We start from the raw sequence: 19266 nt of genomic DNA, 5'->3' as shown, positions 1-19266 counted from the left end.
CTCAGGTTAAAAGTTGTTTTTACACTCTAAAAATACAGCACAAATACCCTGTTATGAATACAATGTGCTTATGGTTCAAGTTTTAACACTTAATCCAAAAGTCCAGATTTGGAATAGCACTTCAGAACAGTTTCTTCTGTCTGCTGTTCCTCCAAACCTTTCATTTAACAGACAGATGGTCAAAACCCCTGTAAGACTATGTTCTATCACGGACGTGCTTGAAAACTTGACTGGCAGATACAGTACACAGTCCATGTTCTTTTAATTACAGCAGCAGCATACATTAATAAGGCCCAAGTATGAAAAAAATCCTAGGTCTTCAGCATGCTACAAGGATGTGATGCCCCTGTTAAAGCCACAAACTGATTATAAGTTTAGTCTTGCCAACACAAGTAAGTATAACCTCATTTGAACCGCATGATTTCTCAGAATCTCCAAAGTCTAGCTTCTTGAAATTGGGTTTTTCCAAAAACCAACTACTTTATTATTTAGATGAATAATATACATCATATGGAATATTGTAAGACTATTCACAATGGAAAAGGATTTAATGTGTTGCATAGACTTGAGTCGAACGCTGTTAAAAGTGTTATTTTTAAACCAAAACGTTCCTGTCAGAGGAGGTAATTGTAGTGTTTTTCTGCTAAGTGTGTCAAGTAGCAAAGAGGAGTATATTTTTGGTGTTGTAAATCCTTTAAAAGCTGGCAGATTGCCCAATCATAATGCCTAAGCATGTATCACAAGGGAGGAGTGGTAGTCAGCTGACTTCAGGGTACAGAGAAAACCAAACTGAGGAAAAAACAAGGCAGAACTTTAAACAGAACTCTAATTCAGCTGGTTTAAATAAAATGATTTGCCTACAAAGACTTAAAAGGTAATGCTGAATACTTAAGGCTTTCTCTGCATAGTTCTCATCTTCAGTCTGTCGTTATTTTGATCTGTGTATCTTAGTGCATGCAAAAATGTGAACATTGTCTGATTTCTTAAATATTCAGAAGTTAGAAAACAAGTATTTTATGGTAGTTCATGCAATTTAAAATTCTTTCTCCTTCTTCATCAAACTTGTTGGAAGGCAAAGACCTTAAGGGTAGGGAGGGAAGCATGATAACGTAATTACAGTCTTATATAACTATCGTATTATGGTAAAACTTAGCAATACAAATAACATTCTTTTAAACCTCACTTTCTGTACTTAATCCAGTTCGTATGTTTACTGTATTTAAAGTTACTGAACTATTATGATTTACACAGTCTTACACACATAAATTGTGTAAATTGTATCTAATTAAATTATATCTTCTCATTCAAATCATCTTATTTAAATTTCCAATTACTAGTTTCAGATTATACCTTTCTGTGTTATATTTGCTACTTGATTTTTTACATCTTTTTTCAGCTTTTTTACTACTTTCACATTTTCTCTATACCCTTTCAAATAAGTGTGCTCATCTCTTAAGGATGTTAGTCCAAAGGATAGTCTCCAGGTTGCAAATAATTTTCCAGGATCTTTTCCGCAGTCTCCAACTTTTAAAGTGCCAAATACAATAACTTCCCATTCATATGCAAACAAAGCAATCTATCTTTCCTCTTGACACAGCTGTTGTTTGGTTGGGTTTTCTTCCAACCAAACCATTGTACTAAGACAAGAACATGTGAGGATGTCTTTGCCTGGTATGAGCCAACAGTGCTTCAAGAAACAGTTTCCAAGATACAATAACCAAAGAATATATATTTAATTAATAATTTTTCTCTCCAAACAGGATGGAGTAGCTAATAATTCTGTAGTGTGAACCAGTTGCTCTGTCCCAGAAATTTTAATTTACTACTTAGATTTTTGCCATATACAAACATTATCAGACAGGTTTTACATTATTATTTGCTAATCATTCACAAAAATACAGAGTACGTTATGGTAGTTCTGACTCGTACAGAATTTCCTAAGGAAGACCATAGCTATTAAAAATCTTGTTATTGAGTACTACTTTTGAGTTCTATTTCTTAATCTACTCAATAAATACTTCTGTATTGCAGAGTGCTAGTTTGAATTCTGAATATTATGGCATTTTACTGAAAATTTTACAAGCATCTTTTATGCAATAGCACATCCAGTTATGCAAATATGCAATGGCTTGCGCAATTCTGATCAATGAAAGCAACAGCCACCCGTAAAGTAAAATCAAAGGGTTACATTGTTTTGCATAGAAATTGATTATCTAGTAGTAACAACTCTACTTGAAGACATTACAAACCTCCCCTTTCTGAAAGTACTTGCAAAAAAAGCATCCTTGACTACCAACCCTTCTTGGAAAGCTTGTACAAAGCTGGAAAAGTGCAGGTGGAAGCTGGCACGCCAGGGGAGAACAGCCATGATGGAACATCAGGCTCTGGGGGAAAAGCCCCTTGCATTTATCATTCTTTCAGCAGTTCCATCAGTTATAAGCACCACAGGTGGGGGATGATGTGCCCATTGCCTTGCCTTTTAACTCACAGGGTATATAGTTGAAAAATAAAAATGAGAGCACTGTATTTTTAATCAGTTTTTCCTTTATTTTGTCTGAGTTTTCAATTTGATTTGCCAATGTATTTACTTGAGTATTTCTACTCCTCAAATTTTGGCCAAGGAATGTTTTTTCACCATCTGTTTAGAAATACCCAATATTTCAACAGTTGTTTAAAAAAAGTAAAAGAATACAAAAGGTCTTCCAAGGAAAATCTAGGAATTCCTGAACTTATTTGAGCCTGATTTAAAACATTTATTGCCAACAAGAAGAGTTGATGAATTATTTTTCATTCCTGAAGTAAATAAGGAAAGTGTTCATGGCCTTGTTGCAGTGGAGAGAAGGGAACTGCATTGTCAGCAGTAGCCTGACAGTCTCCTTTTAGCATCAAACCCTATTATTAGAACAATTTATTTCTACTATACTAAAAGGTATTATTCTGAACTCCCATAATTATAGATACAAAGATATAAAGACCAAATGAACTTCCTGTATTAATTTCTGTGCCCAACTCCATTGCATGAAGTTACTTTGCTCCTTTTCAGATCACTGTATACTGCTGGTATTGTTTGTATGAGGACACTGATGTAAGTCCTGGAGAATGTTTACTCATTTAATTCTGACATGCTGACAACAGCAAATATCACGGAAGTGTGGCCATACACACCTCCAGAAAAACTTAAGAAATTTTGAAGGAGAAGAATAAAATGCTTCTTTAACTTCAAAACCTTCTTCCTTACAGGTCTCTGAAATTCATTGCAATCAACAGAGAATGCTCTCCAACAGTAGCTGCACAAATGCTTATGACAAAGAAAAGATAAAACAACTAAAGAGAACTTCTCACTATTACTGAGCGAATTAGTAAGAGGACAATAGTACAGATCTAATTTTTAAAAATTATTTATAAAAGCAGCAATTCTTCACTAGAAACTATTCATACCTTAAGAGCTCAGACAATGTAATTGGTTCTCTCAACCAGAGTAATGCCATGTAACAAAATGAAAGGGTCATTGGCATCGTCATCCTCAGTTTCTCCTTTTGGTTCTTCATTAAATACAAGCTGCCATCTACTGATCCAGAGTACACAGAGGTGCTCTCTTGGGTTTATGTTAAAAACAGAAAAGAAAACAGCAATTTATATAATAGACACATGAACCACGGTGTACAAAAAACAAGATAAAGGAACATACAAGGAGCCTTTTTCAGCACCTGGTAACATTTTGAAATAATTACTTTGAGTTTTTTTCTTGTTTGTGTACTTTTCTACAAAACAGTTTAACCCTAATTTATTCATCTACCACAATATGCGATGAGAACCTGTTTCATATAGTACTATTGCACTTGACCAGGACATTAGCTGCTATACATATAACTGACAGTACTTATGAGCTGGAAATACTGTTTTCCATTTGAGAGAGGAGGGAACTGTGAGGAAACAAGGGAAAATTTAATGTATTTAAATCAATGACTCATAGTTGGGGATTAAAACAGTTTTAAACTTCAACACAAGCAGGACTTTAATGAAAAAGTCATTTACTTTGCAGAAATTTTACTGATGTTAAAAGTTTGCCCTAATTCCATCTGGCCTATAATCTCTAACTGTGGAAACACAGATATTCTTTTAAAAAATGTATATAAATTCAAAGAAACAACTTTAGAATAAGAATGTAGGAAATGGTAAAGATGGTGGAAAAAAACCCCAAATAAATACACATCCAAATGTCCCTAGTTCCTTACCGAGATGAATCACTAAAAACAAAGAGAAAATTTAATTTAGTAGAGTAATTTATGGATTTGGAGCTTTTTCAGCAGTGAAACCTCAGAGTTCAGGAAAGAGGACCAAAAAAAGAAAATAAAAAGCCTGTAAGCCTCTCTTCCCTACATCATGACCCAGCCAGGATGAAGGAAAATGCATTTAAAGCACACCAGCACCGAATGTCAGCATTGACTCTGCAGAGACTTCTCTCACTGCATTTCCCCACAAACTGTTCACCTGTTTAGACAGGAATGGCGAGAGCTGGATCCACAGCTCCCCAGCTGGGAGCTGCAGGGCCACGGCAAACAGCCGGCTGAAAACAGTTTGAACCTTCCGAGAGCCTGGAGGCTCCGCGGGCAGGCGACAGCCACACCTGCGAGGTGGCAGGGTCAGCGGGACAGGTCCAGCACAGGGCCCGCAGGACGGGGACACTGCACACAGCGCTTCCAGGGCCGGGCTGCGATGCCACCTACCGGCCCCGGAGCCGGCGCTGCGGGCACGGCACAGCCCCGGCACAGGGTCTCTGAAATTCACTGCCATCAACAGAGAACGCCCTCCAACAGCAGCACAGGCTCAGCCCGCCGGCCCGAGATCCTGCGCAGAGCGGGGCATCCCATCACGCACAGGTGCGCCAGGGAACACAGGGAACATCAGTTCAATCCCCAGAGTCAACTGCTTCACCTTTCACATGGATACTTGTGCTTAAAGGCAGCTTCGTGACTGAAGCTTCGTTGTTAATTTCACATTTAACTCAATTTAAAATAATCCTCATTACATTTGTGGCCTTAATGATGGCACACAATTTCCTTTTATTTCTTCCAGCTTATGCAAGGCATGACAACACAGAGTTACATGCAGCTAATAATTTAAGAGTTTTATAGGCTTCTCTAGCAATATCTCAGTGCTATACTCACTGGAATTTGCTATTAACCCTACACAAAAATAACAAAAAAAAATATTTGCCGTCTGGACAAGCCTCTTAGAGAAAGAAGGGTGTTGAAGTTTACAGCCTGTAGCAGTAACAGCTCAGCAAAAACAACACCGAAAAAAAATTTATGAATCTTCACAAGAGTTTACAATAGACTAGAAGACACTATTACACATGTTAAATTTCAATAGACAAAACTATTTCTATTTGTCTGATTTCACCAAAATTTGCTTTTACTATCACTGAACTCTTAACTAATTTCAAGTGATTTTAGTGAAATTGATGACTACTGGAGGCTGAACTCAACCTCTGAAACAACCAACCAAGACAATAAATTATGGCCTACTTAGGACTACCTAGCTGTTCTAAAACTCTAAGGAACAGACCTATGAAAGGCACAAGTACCAAGGAAGAATGAGTTCCTCTAGACATCAAAAAGGAGAAGAAAATTCAAGGGAATACTTTCACTAGAAATACTTCACTCAATTCTTTCCTTTTTGTATTACATTTGTATAACACCCAAGATCCTACATGCACGAACATACAGTGACTCTTTACCTGAAAATGTTGTCATTTTAATATTGTAAGGATGAAAGCTTCCAGCATAATATTCACAAAAATTTGCATCACCATTTTTATACCTTTCCCCCCCCCCTCCCTAATTCTGTCTGGAGTTTTAAACATGCATTTATTTTTCTAAATTGCTGCTGACCAAATTTCTCATTCTATTACCACTTCCGGACCTTATAAAATAAAGGGAAAAGCTTGAAAAAACAAGATTGCATTCTTCTGAGGGTAGACAGGCAATATCACAGAACAACAGAAACATGACATAAGGAGGATAGTATGCAACAAGGGAGTAAGAAACGCTGAGACAGATAAAGAAGGAAAAATCAAGCAAAGAATAAAGCAAGAAAGAAAACCATCATAAGTTTAAAACACAAGCAAAAGCTTTCAAATGTGCCTTGAAATGCATTTCCGGTATCAGGTATTGCAGCATTGTCTGGCATTACACTTGCCCAGCAGAACCTAACACTCCAATTTCCTATACATTTAATTAAAAACTTCAGCATTCTGTAAATATTTTCCAGCTGCTGTTGTGAGCAGAAAAGAGAAACTGACAGAATGCTAAAATACGATTTTTCATAGAAGAGGTCATTGGGAAAGCAGTAAAAAGACTGTGAAGAAAAAAGATACAGAAGTACCAAAGTAATGTAAAGAAAAAAATTTAAAAGCTCAATATATCTATGGGATTAAAAAAAAATACACTGCCCTAAAGAACAAACTCATGTTTTTTAACACCAAAGTCATGACAGCCAGCTCTGTTATTGGTTAAATAAGTGCTTATTCTTCAAAGCTGCTGTGCTTGTGAACATATAGCTTTGCAGATGTAACAGCAATTTTTTCCCACTCCAAACAGGAGGCATGGAGCAAACTTGCTATAAATCAGAACTTCCTCCTGCATTTCCCATTGTATTTCCAGGTCCTGTTCAACTTTCATCTCCTTGGGTGGGGGTTGGGGGAGGAAGTCTTCTATTTCTGGTAGAATATAAAGTAGTAGTGTCAAACAAGACTGAAAACTTTATACCTTCCAATAGTTCCTCCAATTCACTGTACACAAATACACTTTATATTTATTTCTATTTAAAAACTACAGAAAAACTGGTTTTCAGATAGTTCAGTTCACCGTTCCTACCTGAGACCTTGGTCACTGATGAGGCAAAGCTGCAGTCGGTCTGCAGATCCCCCTCACTTTCAGACAGAGACAGCAAGTGCAGAAGGCTGGGTCTCTCTGGATCACTGTCCACATCAGTACTGCTCTCACATACCTGGGTTTTGTAAATAAATGCTTGTATTAGCTATTCTTAGTTACTGTTTTGATTGTAACAAACAACATAAAGCACGACAGATGCAGAATTTACAGTAAAAGTTAAAACCCAAACTGTTCACATTTTTACTCTATGAATCACCAAAAAGTGAAAAAGAAAGAAAGAAGTAGTATTTTTAAAGGATTTCTCAAGATTAAAAAACGTTTATTGACTACATTTTAATCTGCTACAATGACCAGAAAGTTGGCAATACACAGAATCAAAGCTTGATCAAATGAGTAACTTCAAGAGAGCAGGCGGGAAAAGGATGGTAGCTGATTTTTACACTGTGATTTCTATTTACTGATTATCTATGTCAAGACAAAGCAGTATTTTCAAATAAGCAGTTTCAAATACTCACAGAAATATTCATCTCTTGAAATAGGTAAAAAAACCCAAAACCCAATAAAATGGACATGTGCAAGCCTATTTATGTGACTTCCTTAATACTGAAGTGACATTACCAGCGAGAAAGGTAGCCTAAACAAAGATTTCTGTCCTTGCTTTAAAAAAGATACCAAACATCTCGTGGGATTTGAGCTTTCACTTACTGACAATGCTTTCACAGTTTCCCCAGCTGGTCTCTTGCAATATGCCTGCTTGCTCTTCTGAAGGTAACACCTCCAAAAATTGCACAGAATTTCATCCTGATAAACACAAATGGATGGTAATTAGTACAATGTTTACAAGATCATTGATTTCTAACTCAGGAATCTGAATAATATTCCATCTCTAATTTTATTAACTGTGATTTATAAAATATGTTTTAAAATTACCAGATAAACAAATTTTGATTTCATATGCTCAACGTTTCTAAACGGGGAGTTGCATGATTCACTTTAAAAATTAAAATCTTTTAAAATACCTCCTTCTGTAAAACACACACAGGGAGTGTACAACTCACACTGTCATCTACATACCTTCATTTGTGGACATACTCCTAATGCTTCTAAAGCTTCTGCTTGTTTCTTGAGTACCAGCTGAAAGCCTTCACAAATATACCACTCACAGCCTCCATCTAAGGGAAAAAAAGGGGGACTAAGTTTGTTTGTACTGTTTGGGGGTTCTTTAACCTTATCCACACTTATCTCCATATCTCTAATAATTTCAGATCCTAGTGCATAAACCAGCTACAGAATACTCTATTAATTTCCATTTATTCACAGCCTTAAACAAGAAGAAAAGTTACTTAACAAGAACTTCATGCATTTCCTAAGAATAATATAATTCATTATAATGTCTAGTGTGGCATTTGCAATTGAGTGGAGCATTGTTAAATTACTAGTTTAAAAATAACTGAGAACCTGCCATTAAAAATATGAAATATGAACATTTCTTTCCCACCCCTGACACAGAAAGCTGGAACATTACAGTGGTGAGTCAGGCAAAAAACAACCAATACCACCATCATGTGCTTCACCGTTCTCTCACACAGAACCACACACATTTAAATAAAAGACTATCCCAAGCTCCTAGCAAATCCTAGCACAACATACATTTCACAGGGAGTGGGCCTGCTCCAAACTATTCACTATTTCTTCAGGCTGCGTTACATTTACTTTTCACCCTTAGCTCTCTAAAGTTACTACTAACCTTTTCTACAGGCTTTTGGCTTTATAAAGTTTCTCTGCATTTCTCAACTCCCTTTTCATTCCTTCCACACATGTTCTTCACTATTTTTGTTCCGAAACACACCTTGCATCTCACCATCTTAGAAGCTATCTGCCCAAAGCTTCTGCCCTGCTTTCATGATGCTGGCCTTAACTGCTAACCAGTGAACTAACAGACACAGCTTACTCCTATAAATTCATGGAATACAGTGTAACATGACTGCACTCACAGAAGGGACTGTGTGAAGATAGGATTTCTTTCTTAAGAAGCCTGGACATTGGCTAATGACCTTCCCAACAGGAGAAATTAAAAGCATGGTACACGGCCCAGACTTTAGAAGCAATACAAGATAAGGAAAACTGGAGGGGTCCTTCTCACACCTCCCTTCACTTCCACACAATTGTTTTTTTCAAAGGAATGTAGCAATCCACTGCCTCTGCAGCAGAGCTAAAGCACATCAGTACATCAGAGACAAAGATAACCCCTTGCTTTATTTGGCATATTAATACAGTTTTGCTTTCTGAAAGTGGCCACAATAGTAAGAGATGCATCCAGCCATCACAGAATACACACACAGCTCTTGAAGCAACTTTACCACTACATCCTTATGGCATAGATCCTCGTACATAATGACCACTATTCTTCTGAATATTCATGAAATTAGAAGTAAAAAAGTGACTCTGGATGAAAGATGCAGTATTGGTTCAGCTATTGGAACTGCATGAAACCTCTTCTGTGCAGTTTGTGACAAGTTTGCAGGGCCAAGTGCCTGTAACACAAGCCAGACTGACACTAAGAGCTGGACCACCATCACATCTCACTTGCAAACAACTTCTCTGGTTTTGTGATAGCCATGACAGGGAAGGAACAAAGGATCACCACATCTGAATGCATGCCACCAGTAGCTTCAGTGAATATTTGCTTCCACAAATCGAAGTAGTAGTAAGTAACTCATAGTTCTACTTAATCAAAAAAAACCCACCACTGGGCTCACAGAGGTCACCTGTGGCTTAGGAGGTCACAAAATGTGATCTCTTAAGGTTGTGACAGCATCAGGGAGGTGCATTTTGTTCCTACTCCTGCAGTCTTTCCTAGCTATTCACTTTTGGTCTCCATCAAAGACATAACAGCCTAGGCGAACCCTGGCTGAGCAGCCACTCTTTTGCAAAACACAGATAGAAACTCATACATACCATTTTTTTCCTGCTTTCTCAAACTTTTGGAGATTGTTTGGATTCTTGAATTAGTAATAAAATCAGTGTTTACAACTTCTCTAGTTCTCTGCAAAACAGGAATATATCTTAGCAAGAAAAAGAACCAGACCTAACTTGCACAGATTGCCCTACCATAAAACATAATGGAGGAACTTACTCGAATTTCCTCAACTAAAGGGAGATGGGACATTCTGAACTTTTCACTCAGGAATTTCAAAAACAGATAATTACAATCATGGACATACAGGTGACGTGCATCAGGGTTTGCCTACACTGGGACTGCACAAAACATGGCAACACCCAGGCAATGCTTTTAAGGCATCTAGAGAGCACACTAACACCACAGCTACAGCAACACAGCAAGCTAAGATGGCTCATTCTACATTTTGTAATTTCAAGGAACATTAGTTTTAAACAGTGTCAAGTAAAGCATGAAAAACGAAGAATAAAAATATTGCACTCAGTGCCAAGGAGAAAAGTCTGTAATTTTCTTAATATAAAGTCAAGAAGCAATCGGAAGAAACCTTTTCCAAGGCAGTAACTCATCTTTTTACCTCAGTAACGTTGTGGCAAGATCTACAATAAAATCTGCCTCCATCAGTGAGACCCCAGTTCACTTCTGAACACTGGGCACAGCGCTCATTAAAATCTCTCTGAAAGGAAGAAACAACAGTAGACTTTCACAATTTTTCAGGTAAAACAAATGGCACTATTACTAGGCTGCTGCACAGCTTCTGAGATTATTTACAGAGGAGAGTATTTACACCCTTTGTGTTAGCCCTGGTTGGTAACAAGTGATCACGGCATGTGCCATCGGCCACAGGAAACTCCAAACACGTATTTGTAGCTGGCAAGCGTTAGAACAAGGGGAATAGTGATCCACGCCTCACACGCACGTGGCGTGGCTTTTAAAAAAGCCACCCATCAGAAATGAAAGAGGAGACAAAAACTGGAGCGGGAAGCGAAAGGAAAAAAAAATGTCTAGAACTGCAAAAAAACCACAAGCGGTGGGAGAAAGCCCGCACGAGACGGTGCTTCCCGGAGAAACCGGAGTGGGAAAGAGAAGAGGGAAACCGACAAATTAAAACAAAGTGGTTTCCAGAAACGCCCACGTGCGTGCTGAGGACGGGCAGCTCCGCCGGGCCCGGCTGGGGGGCGGCCGGCGACACATCCCCGGCCTAGTCCGAGCACCGGCCAACGCCGAGGGGCCGAGCAGGGCCTCGCCCGCCGCCGCCGGGCCCCGGTGTGGGAGGGCAAGGCGGGACCAGGCCGGGGCACGCAGCGCCCGCCGGCGCCTCCCCCTCTCCCCCGCCGCCCGCAGCCGCCCCCGCCCGGCGGGGAAGCGCCGCCCGCGCTCCGGCGCCTGCCCCGGCGCAGCGAACCCCACGCCCCACCGTGTCCTCCTCGTCCATGGCGGCCGCGCCCGGGGCCGCACCACGGCAACCGCGGCGGGCGGCACCGCGGCCCGCCTGGAAACCGCGGCCCCGGCGATTGCGTTCCGGGCCTCCGCGGGGCCCCGGGGCTACAGCGTGGCAGCGAGGGGACACGGGCGTTTCAAGGGGTTATTGGGTGCTTCACTGAGGGGACATAGACACAGGTGTTAGACATTAGATAGGAGGAAGAAGTTTTTTACTGTGAGGGTGGTGAGACACTGCAGCAGGTTGTTCAGGGAGGTTGTAGATGCCACATCCTTGGGAAGCGTTCAAGGCCAGGCTGGATGGGGCCCTGGGCAGCCTGGTCTAGTGGGAGGTGTCTCTGCCCATGGCAGGGTGAACTGGGGCTCGGTGATCTTTAAGGTCCCTTCCAACCCCTTAATATTCTATGATTCTATAACTTCTGTGTTTCACCCATGGAGGGGACATGGCAGCTTAAAGGGAATGTGGGATGTCCCAGGGACTGGAGGATACATTTCATCACAGAATCACAGAATCTGTTGGGTTGGAAAAGACCTCTTGAGATCATGGAGTCCTCCACCATGTCAACCAGACCATGGCACTCAGTGCCACATCCAGTCTTTCCTTAATCACCTCCAGAGATGGTGACTCTGCCACTTCCCTGGGCAGCCCATTCCAATGCCTAATCACCACTTCTGTTAATAAATTCTTCCTGATGTCCAACCTAAATCTCGCCTGGCACATTTTAGGACTGTAACTACATGTGCAGCTTAACACTAAGATTATGTGTGCCCTGCGAGCCTCAGCCCATTGCCATCCTCTGCACAGACTCCTGCATCCTCATCCTCACATCACCTTGGTGGCCCCAGCTGGTGACCACCAAGGCTCTGCCAAGGCTGTGGGAAGGGGGCTGCTGCTGCCTGTACAGAAGGAGGCCACAAGAACTCATTTAACTATGTAAAAGCATTTGGAGAACCTTGAATGAGGGGAAACTACAATCTGAAATCCACTTTCAATTAAAAAACAACACCCAAACCTCCAGATCTTGATGTAGGTCTCTAATTTCTTGCATGCTAATAGTAATGTTTAAAGATGTCTAAACACCAAGATCTGTTATTGCAGTGAATTTGCCCACAAAATTGGAGAACAGGTTTAGGCCCTTAAAAAAAAAAAAAAAAAAAAGTCCACTAAGTGAAAGCATGGGAAAAAATTAAAGCTAAAATATACATAGAAAGAGGTGAGGCTGCCTTGACAGCTGTGGTTACATTGATGTTGGAGGATATGTACAGAGCTAGAGGGGAACTGTTTATGTTCAAGAAAAAAGTTATTACTCATACCAACTGTGATCTTTTTTCAGTGTGGGCTGAACATTTGTAACACCCATTAAAGAGAATTACACATGTAATTCCTGCCATGTTAAAAAGGTGATTGTCAACCTCACAGAAATGTAGCTAATACTTTGATGAAACAGATCCTACTTGTGATTTTAATTTCCATATTTTTTGTTTGTGGAAATAATGTTCTGGGAAAGCAAGGCCATTTTGTGTGACACAGAGGGTTTGATCTTTTTCTAATGTATTTCCAAGATTAAATACTACCTTGAAAAAAAATCAGGACATCTCTACCTGTGATAAGAGAGGAAGAGGTGTGTTCCAGCATAGAAGATAAGGCAATGCTCCTGCTGAGAGCAGTGGTCATGTATGACTCAATGCTGTGAGCAGGCAGTGGGCCTGCTCAGTAGATTTAACTAAACTGAAGAATTTATTTAAATTAAGTGTGGACTGACTGCTTTGATGAAGCAGGACCTCGGCGTTAGGTCTTCTGTTTTCTAATTACAGCTCATCAATAAAATACTAAAGAAGTGTAATCACAGGACTGCCATTTTGTCAAAACCTGAACACATCATATTCAATGGCAGTAGTTGAAGATAAGCAAGAAAAGAAGAAAGGAATGGGGGACTGCACAGGGAACTGCATTGGTGTAATTGTGGCCATACTCCAGTAAAGTTTTTGAACAGGAAAGCCCTTACTCTCTGCTGCTGGACAGCCCACACTGCTTTTCTGAGCTGTGTTTTCCATGCAGGTGAAATAGACGTGAAAAGGTACCAACTTTTGTACAGAAACTCGTACAAAGACTGATGCTGATATTGCCATTTTCTTATTAGTGTCTCCTGGCTCTCTATAAATGCAAAGCTTCTATTGGTATTTCTGAAGTCCATCAACTAATTAGTGCAGACTACTAATCTGGTAGAAAAAAATCAAAGTATAATAGGGTTAGCAAGCCTTATATCTATTTCTTAAATATTTTTTTGAAATGACATGTATAAAACCGGTTTTTCAGCATATAAAATTATGTGTAACCTTTGTCCCTAATTACAAGTTACCCAAGCATACTGATAGGGGTATGATAATTTCAAAGCCAGGAGACAGACTGTCTTCCTGCTTCAGCTTACTTTTCTAATTAAGATCATTATGCATAGTAGTCAGATTGATTCAAGGCTTAGATAAATAATATGTCCTGTTGTTTCCATTGATTTGAATTTTTTATGAACTGAGTTCCATTGCTGATATCACATTTCTGCCTCTTGACTGCAGACTTTCTGCATGTGAAAACGTAAAAAATACATATCGGACTGAAAGACATGTCTCTTGGCTTATCCTTTGGGTTATTGCTCATGAGATTGTGCTGGCTCCAGGATACAAACTTCTGCAGCACAGATTCTCCCCAGAGTCTTTACCCATTGTCAGACACCTACTACAAAGAGCAAAACAGCAACCTCAGCTGCTCCGAAGATTGTGCACATGAACACTGGGCAGATCTACCAGATTCAAGTTTATAGAAAACACACATAGTTATTAGCACCCAAGATTTCATCTTTGCACCATCTCTCCATGGAAAATGCATGTTTAAAGGCAGAGAGAAAGCAAAAGAGAAATTAGGAGAACAAGGAGCAGATGGCTTCACTCTAAGTGATCTTTTGACACCACATTATAAAAAGGGTCGGGGGGAGAAGCTGGGCCAGCAGAGGTACAGTGGAGGCAAAGGTGCAGCAAGTTGTGCAAGGACAAAGGTGGGAACAGCAGCAAGGCGTAGGGGTTACAGCAAGCTCGGCAGGGAAGGATAACCAGGGAGGGGCTGAGCTTGGCAGAGCTTTGAAGCAAGCGACAAGAAGAACAAATTTAACGTTACAGCTCAGACACACCCAGCATTGCCTTGTGATAGTGTTTGTTATATGCTTCAGCTCTCAAATTTTATAAGTGAAATAAATTTCTATCCCTGTTGGGGAAAACCTGAAAGTATGACCTCAAACATACAAATCAACAGAGAGCAAATCATCTTTTTTCCCAAAGTTTACTCAGGTTTTCTTAACATTTTCCTAGGATGTAAACAACAGGAATTTTTAGGTTTTGGCTACCAAAAGCAGCAATACTGTACCCAGGAGGGAGGGCAGACTGATACAGTCTTACACACTAAGTTTGGGGGTCACACTATCAGCCTTTGCTTTGCACATGTGCTGCAGCCCAGCCCATCTCACACAGTTACACTGCAGTGCCACAGTCCCGCCCCAGTTTCACCTGCGGCTCTCCGTGCCACAGAGAGCTGGTAATCAGCTGCATGGTCAGCCAGCCAGGGGGTTCGGAGACACAGACCTCAGGGCAGGACCTCGCATTCAGATGAGGTGCTCTAGGAGGTAAAACTCTTTGGGAAGCCATATGCTAGCACATGGCCAGCCATAAAGTGATTTGGGAGGTCTGCCTGGGGATGCTGAAGGTCTGGCTCAAGTCAAGTAAATACCTCATTGTGTGTCCCGGCCTTCAAAGGCAAGATCTCTTTCCTGAGGAGCACCACACTGCCATCCTGCTGTCCATACTATCAGAGATTGCACCCTTCAGTGCCTAGTGACTATGTTAACCTGATCCTACAGAGGTGTGGAGTAGGGGAAGGACACTTCTAGAAGAAAAGCCACAAAGGAACAGAGCAGGCAGTGAGCATTTGAATGTCCCATTTCACACAGGCATGTATAATGCCTTTATTTTCTTGTTTTTCAGATTTTATTGAGCAATTGACATGAAACCTTCCTTCAAATTGTAATACTGGAATAGTGTAAGACTTTGTCTATTTCTCAGCTTTACTGAAGGAAAAATATGCCACGTACTAAAGGGGATCTTGGGTTCAACTGTAGCACTGTGCATCCATAGAGCTGTGATGATTGTTCTCAAGATCATTCTCGGATATGTTTAATCCACAAAAGCAGTGGTATTTTTAAAGGAATCGAGAGCCACCTTGTGGAGCTGGGATTCACAAAGGGGTTCCAAATAATACTGTTGGGAACAGCTACTCACTGCTAGAAATTCAGATCCAGTGTGATCCTGGAGACTGTCAGTCTGGGAAACATGCACCATGCACGTGTCTGTGCGTATTCACTGCACAGCCCATCACACAGCTCCTCTGCTGACTGAGACTGGGTAGCAAAGAAATGTATTTGTGGGCAGTGGCAGGCAGGAATGTAAAACTGTCAGAAAAATGCAGAAAGCAGCAGAATCAGGGAAGCAAAGTAACGTACTCATTATGACCTACACATAGGTGTGTGTGGGGTGTTGCTCACAGGGCATTTTTTACCATATAATTAATTAAGTCCTCAAAAATGCTGATAAGTTTTGGGATCATTATGTGTAGATTTCTGTCACGGGCTTATTTTCTTGTGCAGTCACTTACTAACATAGAGAATTAGGACTGCCAGAGCTCAAATACTCCATAACCAGAGAAATAGCAAAAATGGGATCACTCATGTGAGACTTGTTTCTTTACACAAGTAAAGAGTAGTCTTTGCTTCTCAGTCTCTGAGATTGCAGCAGGGACTATGAAATGTTTCATTTACCATTTCTCTCCCATCATTTCTCATGATGGACTCTAAGCTGCTTGTCAGTACCAATATGTGGATACCAGCACACGATTGCCAAAGAAAAAGGCATTTGCTTTTTTTCAAATCTTCTTGGTCTTTTCCAAGACTTTTATGCAGCAGTGACTTTATCCTCAGCACATTAGATGATACCTTAAAAATATATTTTATATAAGGACAAATTTTAAAAAGTCTCTCTAAGTAGTAGACCTTAAATATCTGAAGAAACTCAAAACAATACAAAACAAAAAACCAAAAACAAATAGGACTGTGATGCTCAAGTCATTCTCCAGGCGCTAGAGCAGCCAGTGCTGAGGTAAATGTTTGGTAGTCCACTGATAATCAGTCTGGTTATTGAATCATGATACAGCTGAGTCCAGTGCAGTCCTGTGTGCTTTTACCCACCTTCTGCTGAGTGAATTTTAAGTTCCAGAAATTTTTAGAATTAGTTACACACTAGCAGAGCTCAAAGTTAAGTTAAATTTCAGAATAGATACCATTTTCAAAATCTGTGTTAGCCAAACAGTCACTAATATCCCAAAGCATGGTATAAAGCAAGTAGAATGTGAAAACAGCCTGAGAAGTCATTCTTTTTAGACCAAGTCTTAACAGACAAACCCAGCATATCCTTTATGCTTAAGAGAGTTCAGTTTTCCTCTTTGTTCAAATGGGTTTTTTTGTAAAGAGGAGATATCGATGGGTATCATTAATGGTTGCTTCAGACTGGATTAATTTTTTCCCCAGTAATTTAAATGTAACCACATACAAGATGACATGTGGTAGTAGGAGAAAATTCATAAAGAGACACCACAAGGCTATGGCAAGGAGTCAACAACTTCTGGTTTCAAAAATATGGAAATCTCAAAAAAACTCTGCACCTTTTCCTGTTGTACTTCATTCCATCATGCTTCCAAGAGGCCATAGTACGTGGATGCATAGAGCACTGGGAGCAGGTTTTCAATGTTTGTTCCAAAAAGCCCATGATAGATGATTCCACATTATAATAAGTAGAGGTGAAGGAGAGTCAAACCTAGAAGAAATAGAAATAAGTATAATGCAATCCCCTATTTTCAGAATGTTCCCAAGCTTTGGTCTCAAGTCTGCACTTTTCAAGTTGTTTCTGTCAAGAAGGGAACGCAGCAGGATTCAGGAGAATCCAGAAGAACCAGTAGGATCACCCCAGCCAGGGTGCTGTACTCTTCAAAACCAGCATGCATGTTCGATGTTACAAAGGAAGTTTGATAAATGCTGTTCTCAACTAGACATGGTCCTGGCAAAGTTAATTTTCTGTGAAGAAAATTAAACCAAGAATAGTATTTAATATACCCTTAAAATAAAGAATAGACTATTGTTTCTCAATTTCTATTCCCCATCCACAATACCCATCTTTTATGATAGTTTTTATTGTAAATACATATGCAGGATCATGGAGTTTAAGAGCAGAGTTTAGAAAGATAAATTTTCTGTTTTAACTACAATATTTTTAAAAATTGCAATCAAATTTATAGGACCCCCTGCAATTCATGAACTATTTTTTAAAGGGTAGGCTATAAAACATAGTAGTGGGTGCTATTAATAAAAATGAAAATATAGTAAAGTTGAAGCATAGCTCTGCTTTGATTTACAATCTCATTTTCCCAATGGCTTTTACCCTCTATTTCTCACCATCTGTTTTCCTGTCCCTTTCTTTCTGAAGAAAGAAAAGGTCACCATCCCTATACAAAACTTGATTAACCCTCTAAGTTACAGCATGCTATGGGACCTAGAACATATTATGCCTCAGCAAGGCTCAGTGCTGCTTTGAGCTCACCTGTGCATTGGGGTATTTGTGGTGGTGGCGTTACTAGATAGACCTTAATGACAAAGGGACAGAGCTGTGACAGGTTTTTTTGTCTCACCAGTATATAATATATTTAAAAGAACTTATTTCTGTAGATACACAGAAAGGTCACAGAGGAAAGCTTTGCTTCTGCAATGATGAATCATAAAATCATTACAGAAGCACAAAATGGTTTGGGTTGGAAAAGACCTTAAAGGTCATCTAGTTCCAACACCCTCTGCCATGGGCAGGGACACCTTTCACTAGGTCAGGTTGCTCACAGCCCCATCCAACCTGGCCTTGAACACTTCTAGGGATAGGGCATCTACAGCTTCTCTGGGCAACCTGTTCCAGGTCTCAACATCCTCACAAGAAAGAATTTCTTCCTAATTTCTAATCTAAACCTATTTCTGCACATCTTTGTTTTAGTTATTCATTATATAATGGGGACATCAAAAGTGCAGAAAGTCAGGATGCACCTGAGACTCTGTGAGGACCTGTTAGAGTACAGTAAATTGTGTTTCAGCCCTGATTTATCAGTACAGTTCCAGCAAATTTTTAGCTTAACAGAGTGCATTTCACAGTGACAAAGGGATCATGCATTATAATTAGGAGAAAAGTGCTGAAGCCAAATTTTAAGAGCTTTTGTGCAATGAGGATGAGAAGAAGAAAACTAGGGATGAGTCATGCTATTTTCAGCTTTATATGTTTCATCTTAAAACTTAATAGTTTTTAAACAGTGTAGTTTCTACTTGAGGACAGTAATTTAATTATGATTGAAAGTTGTCCATCTGGTGGCCTTTTAATGACATTAAAAGGACTGATTGTGTTCCTACACTGGTTGTTTCTCTGTTTCTAATTGTAAAGCTGTTTGGCTCTTCATTAAAATATAAGCTTCAAGATCCCACCCAAGACTTGTTAAAAGACAGTGGAAATTTTCTCACCCATTTCAGTGGATTTTCGATCATGTCTCTTGGACACTGACCTGGGCTAGGTGTATGAATGCATACTGCAGCAATTATCACAGAAGATTGTATTTCGCCTTAGCTCACCCTTGGGAAACAGAAGTATCAGTCACCACTTGCAGATGGATCTGTAGATCTGCACACCATGAGTTGTCTTAGTTAGATCAACGCATAATCCTGGAGCACGTTATTCTGGAGCGATAGCTTACTATTGCATCAGGGATTTCTCTCCCTGCCATGTCTTTGCTATTTGTTTATTTATTTATCTATTTCTTTATACCTGCTTTTCTGTTCCTGGCAGATGAAGAACTTT

At 39.9% G+C, this 19266-nt stretch overlaps 1 protein-coding gene across 8 annotated transcripts in view; it reads right to left on the bottom strand.

Moving 5' to 3' along the window:
* Positions 1 to 11334, bottom strand: part of TAF1B (TATA-box binding protein associated factor, RNA polymerase I subunit B) — a 53021-nt gene extending 41687 nt beyond the window's left edge. For all 8 annotated transcript variants that reach the window (XR_005604046.1, XR_005604048.1, XR_005604047.1 and 5 more), the window contains exons 1-7: positions 11270 to 11334; positions 10430 to 10528; positions 9855 to 9942; positions 7971 to 8068; positions 7602 to 7697; positions 6879 to 7011; positions 3439 to 3595 (exon numbers count right to left, since the gene is read on the bottom strand). Coding sequence is in view for 5 of the 8 variants with exons in the window: in XM_039568090.1 (XP_039424024.1) it covers positions 3439 to 3595; positions 6879 to 7011; positions 7602 to 7697; positions 7971 to 8068; positions 9855 to 9942; positions 10430 to 10528; positions 11270 to 11287 (689 nt within the window). In the remaining 3 variants the exon portion in view is untranslated. The remainder of the gene's footprint in view (positions 1 to 3438; positions 3596 to 6878; positions 7012 to 7601; positions 7698 to 7970; positions 8069 to 9854; positions 9943 to 10429; positions 10529 to 11269) is intronic.
* Between the last annotated feature and the right edge of the window lie 7932 nt (positions 11335 to 19266).

Source organism: Corvus cornix, chromosome 3 (assembly GCF_000738735.6).
Source record: "Corvus cornix cornix isolate S_Up_H32 chromosome 3, ASM73873v5, whole genome shotgun sequence".
NCBI lineage: Eukaryota > Metazoa > Chordata > Aves > Passeriformes > Corvidae > Corvus > Corvus cornix.
The sequence above is the reverse complement of the archived record's forward strand: the minus strand, read 5'-3'. Positions and strand labels throughout refer to the sequence as shown.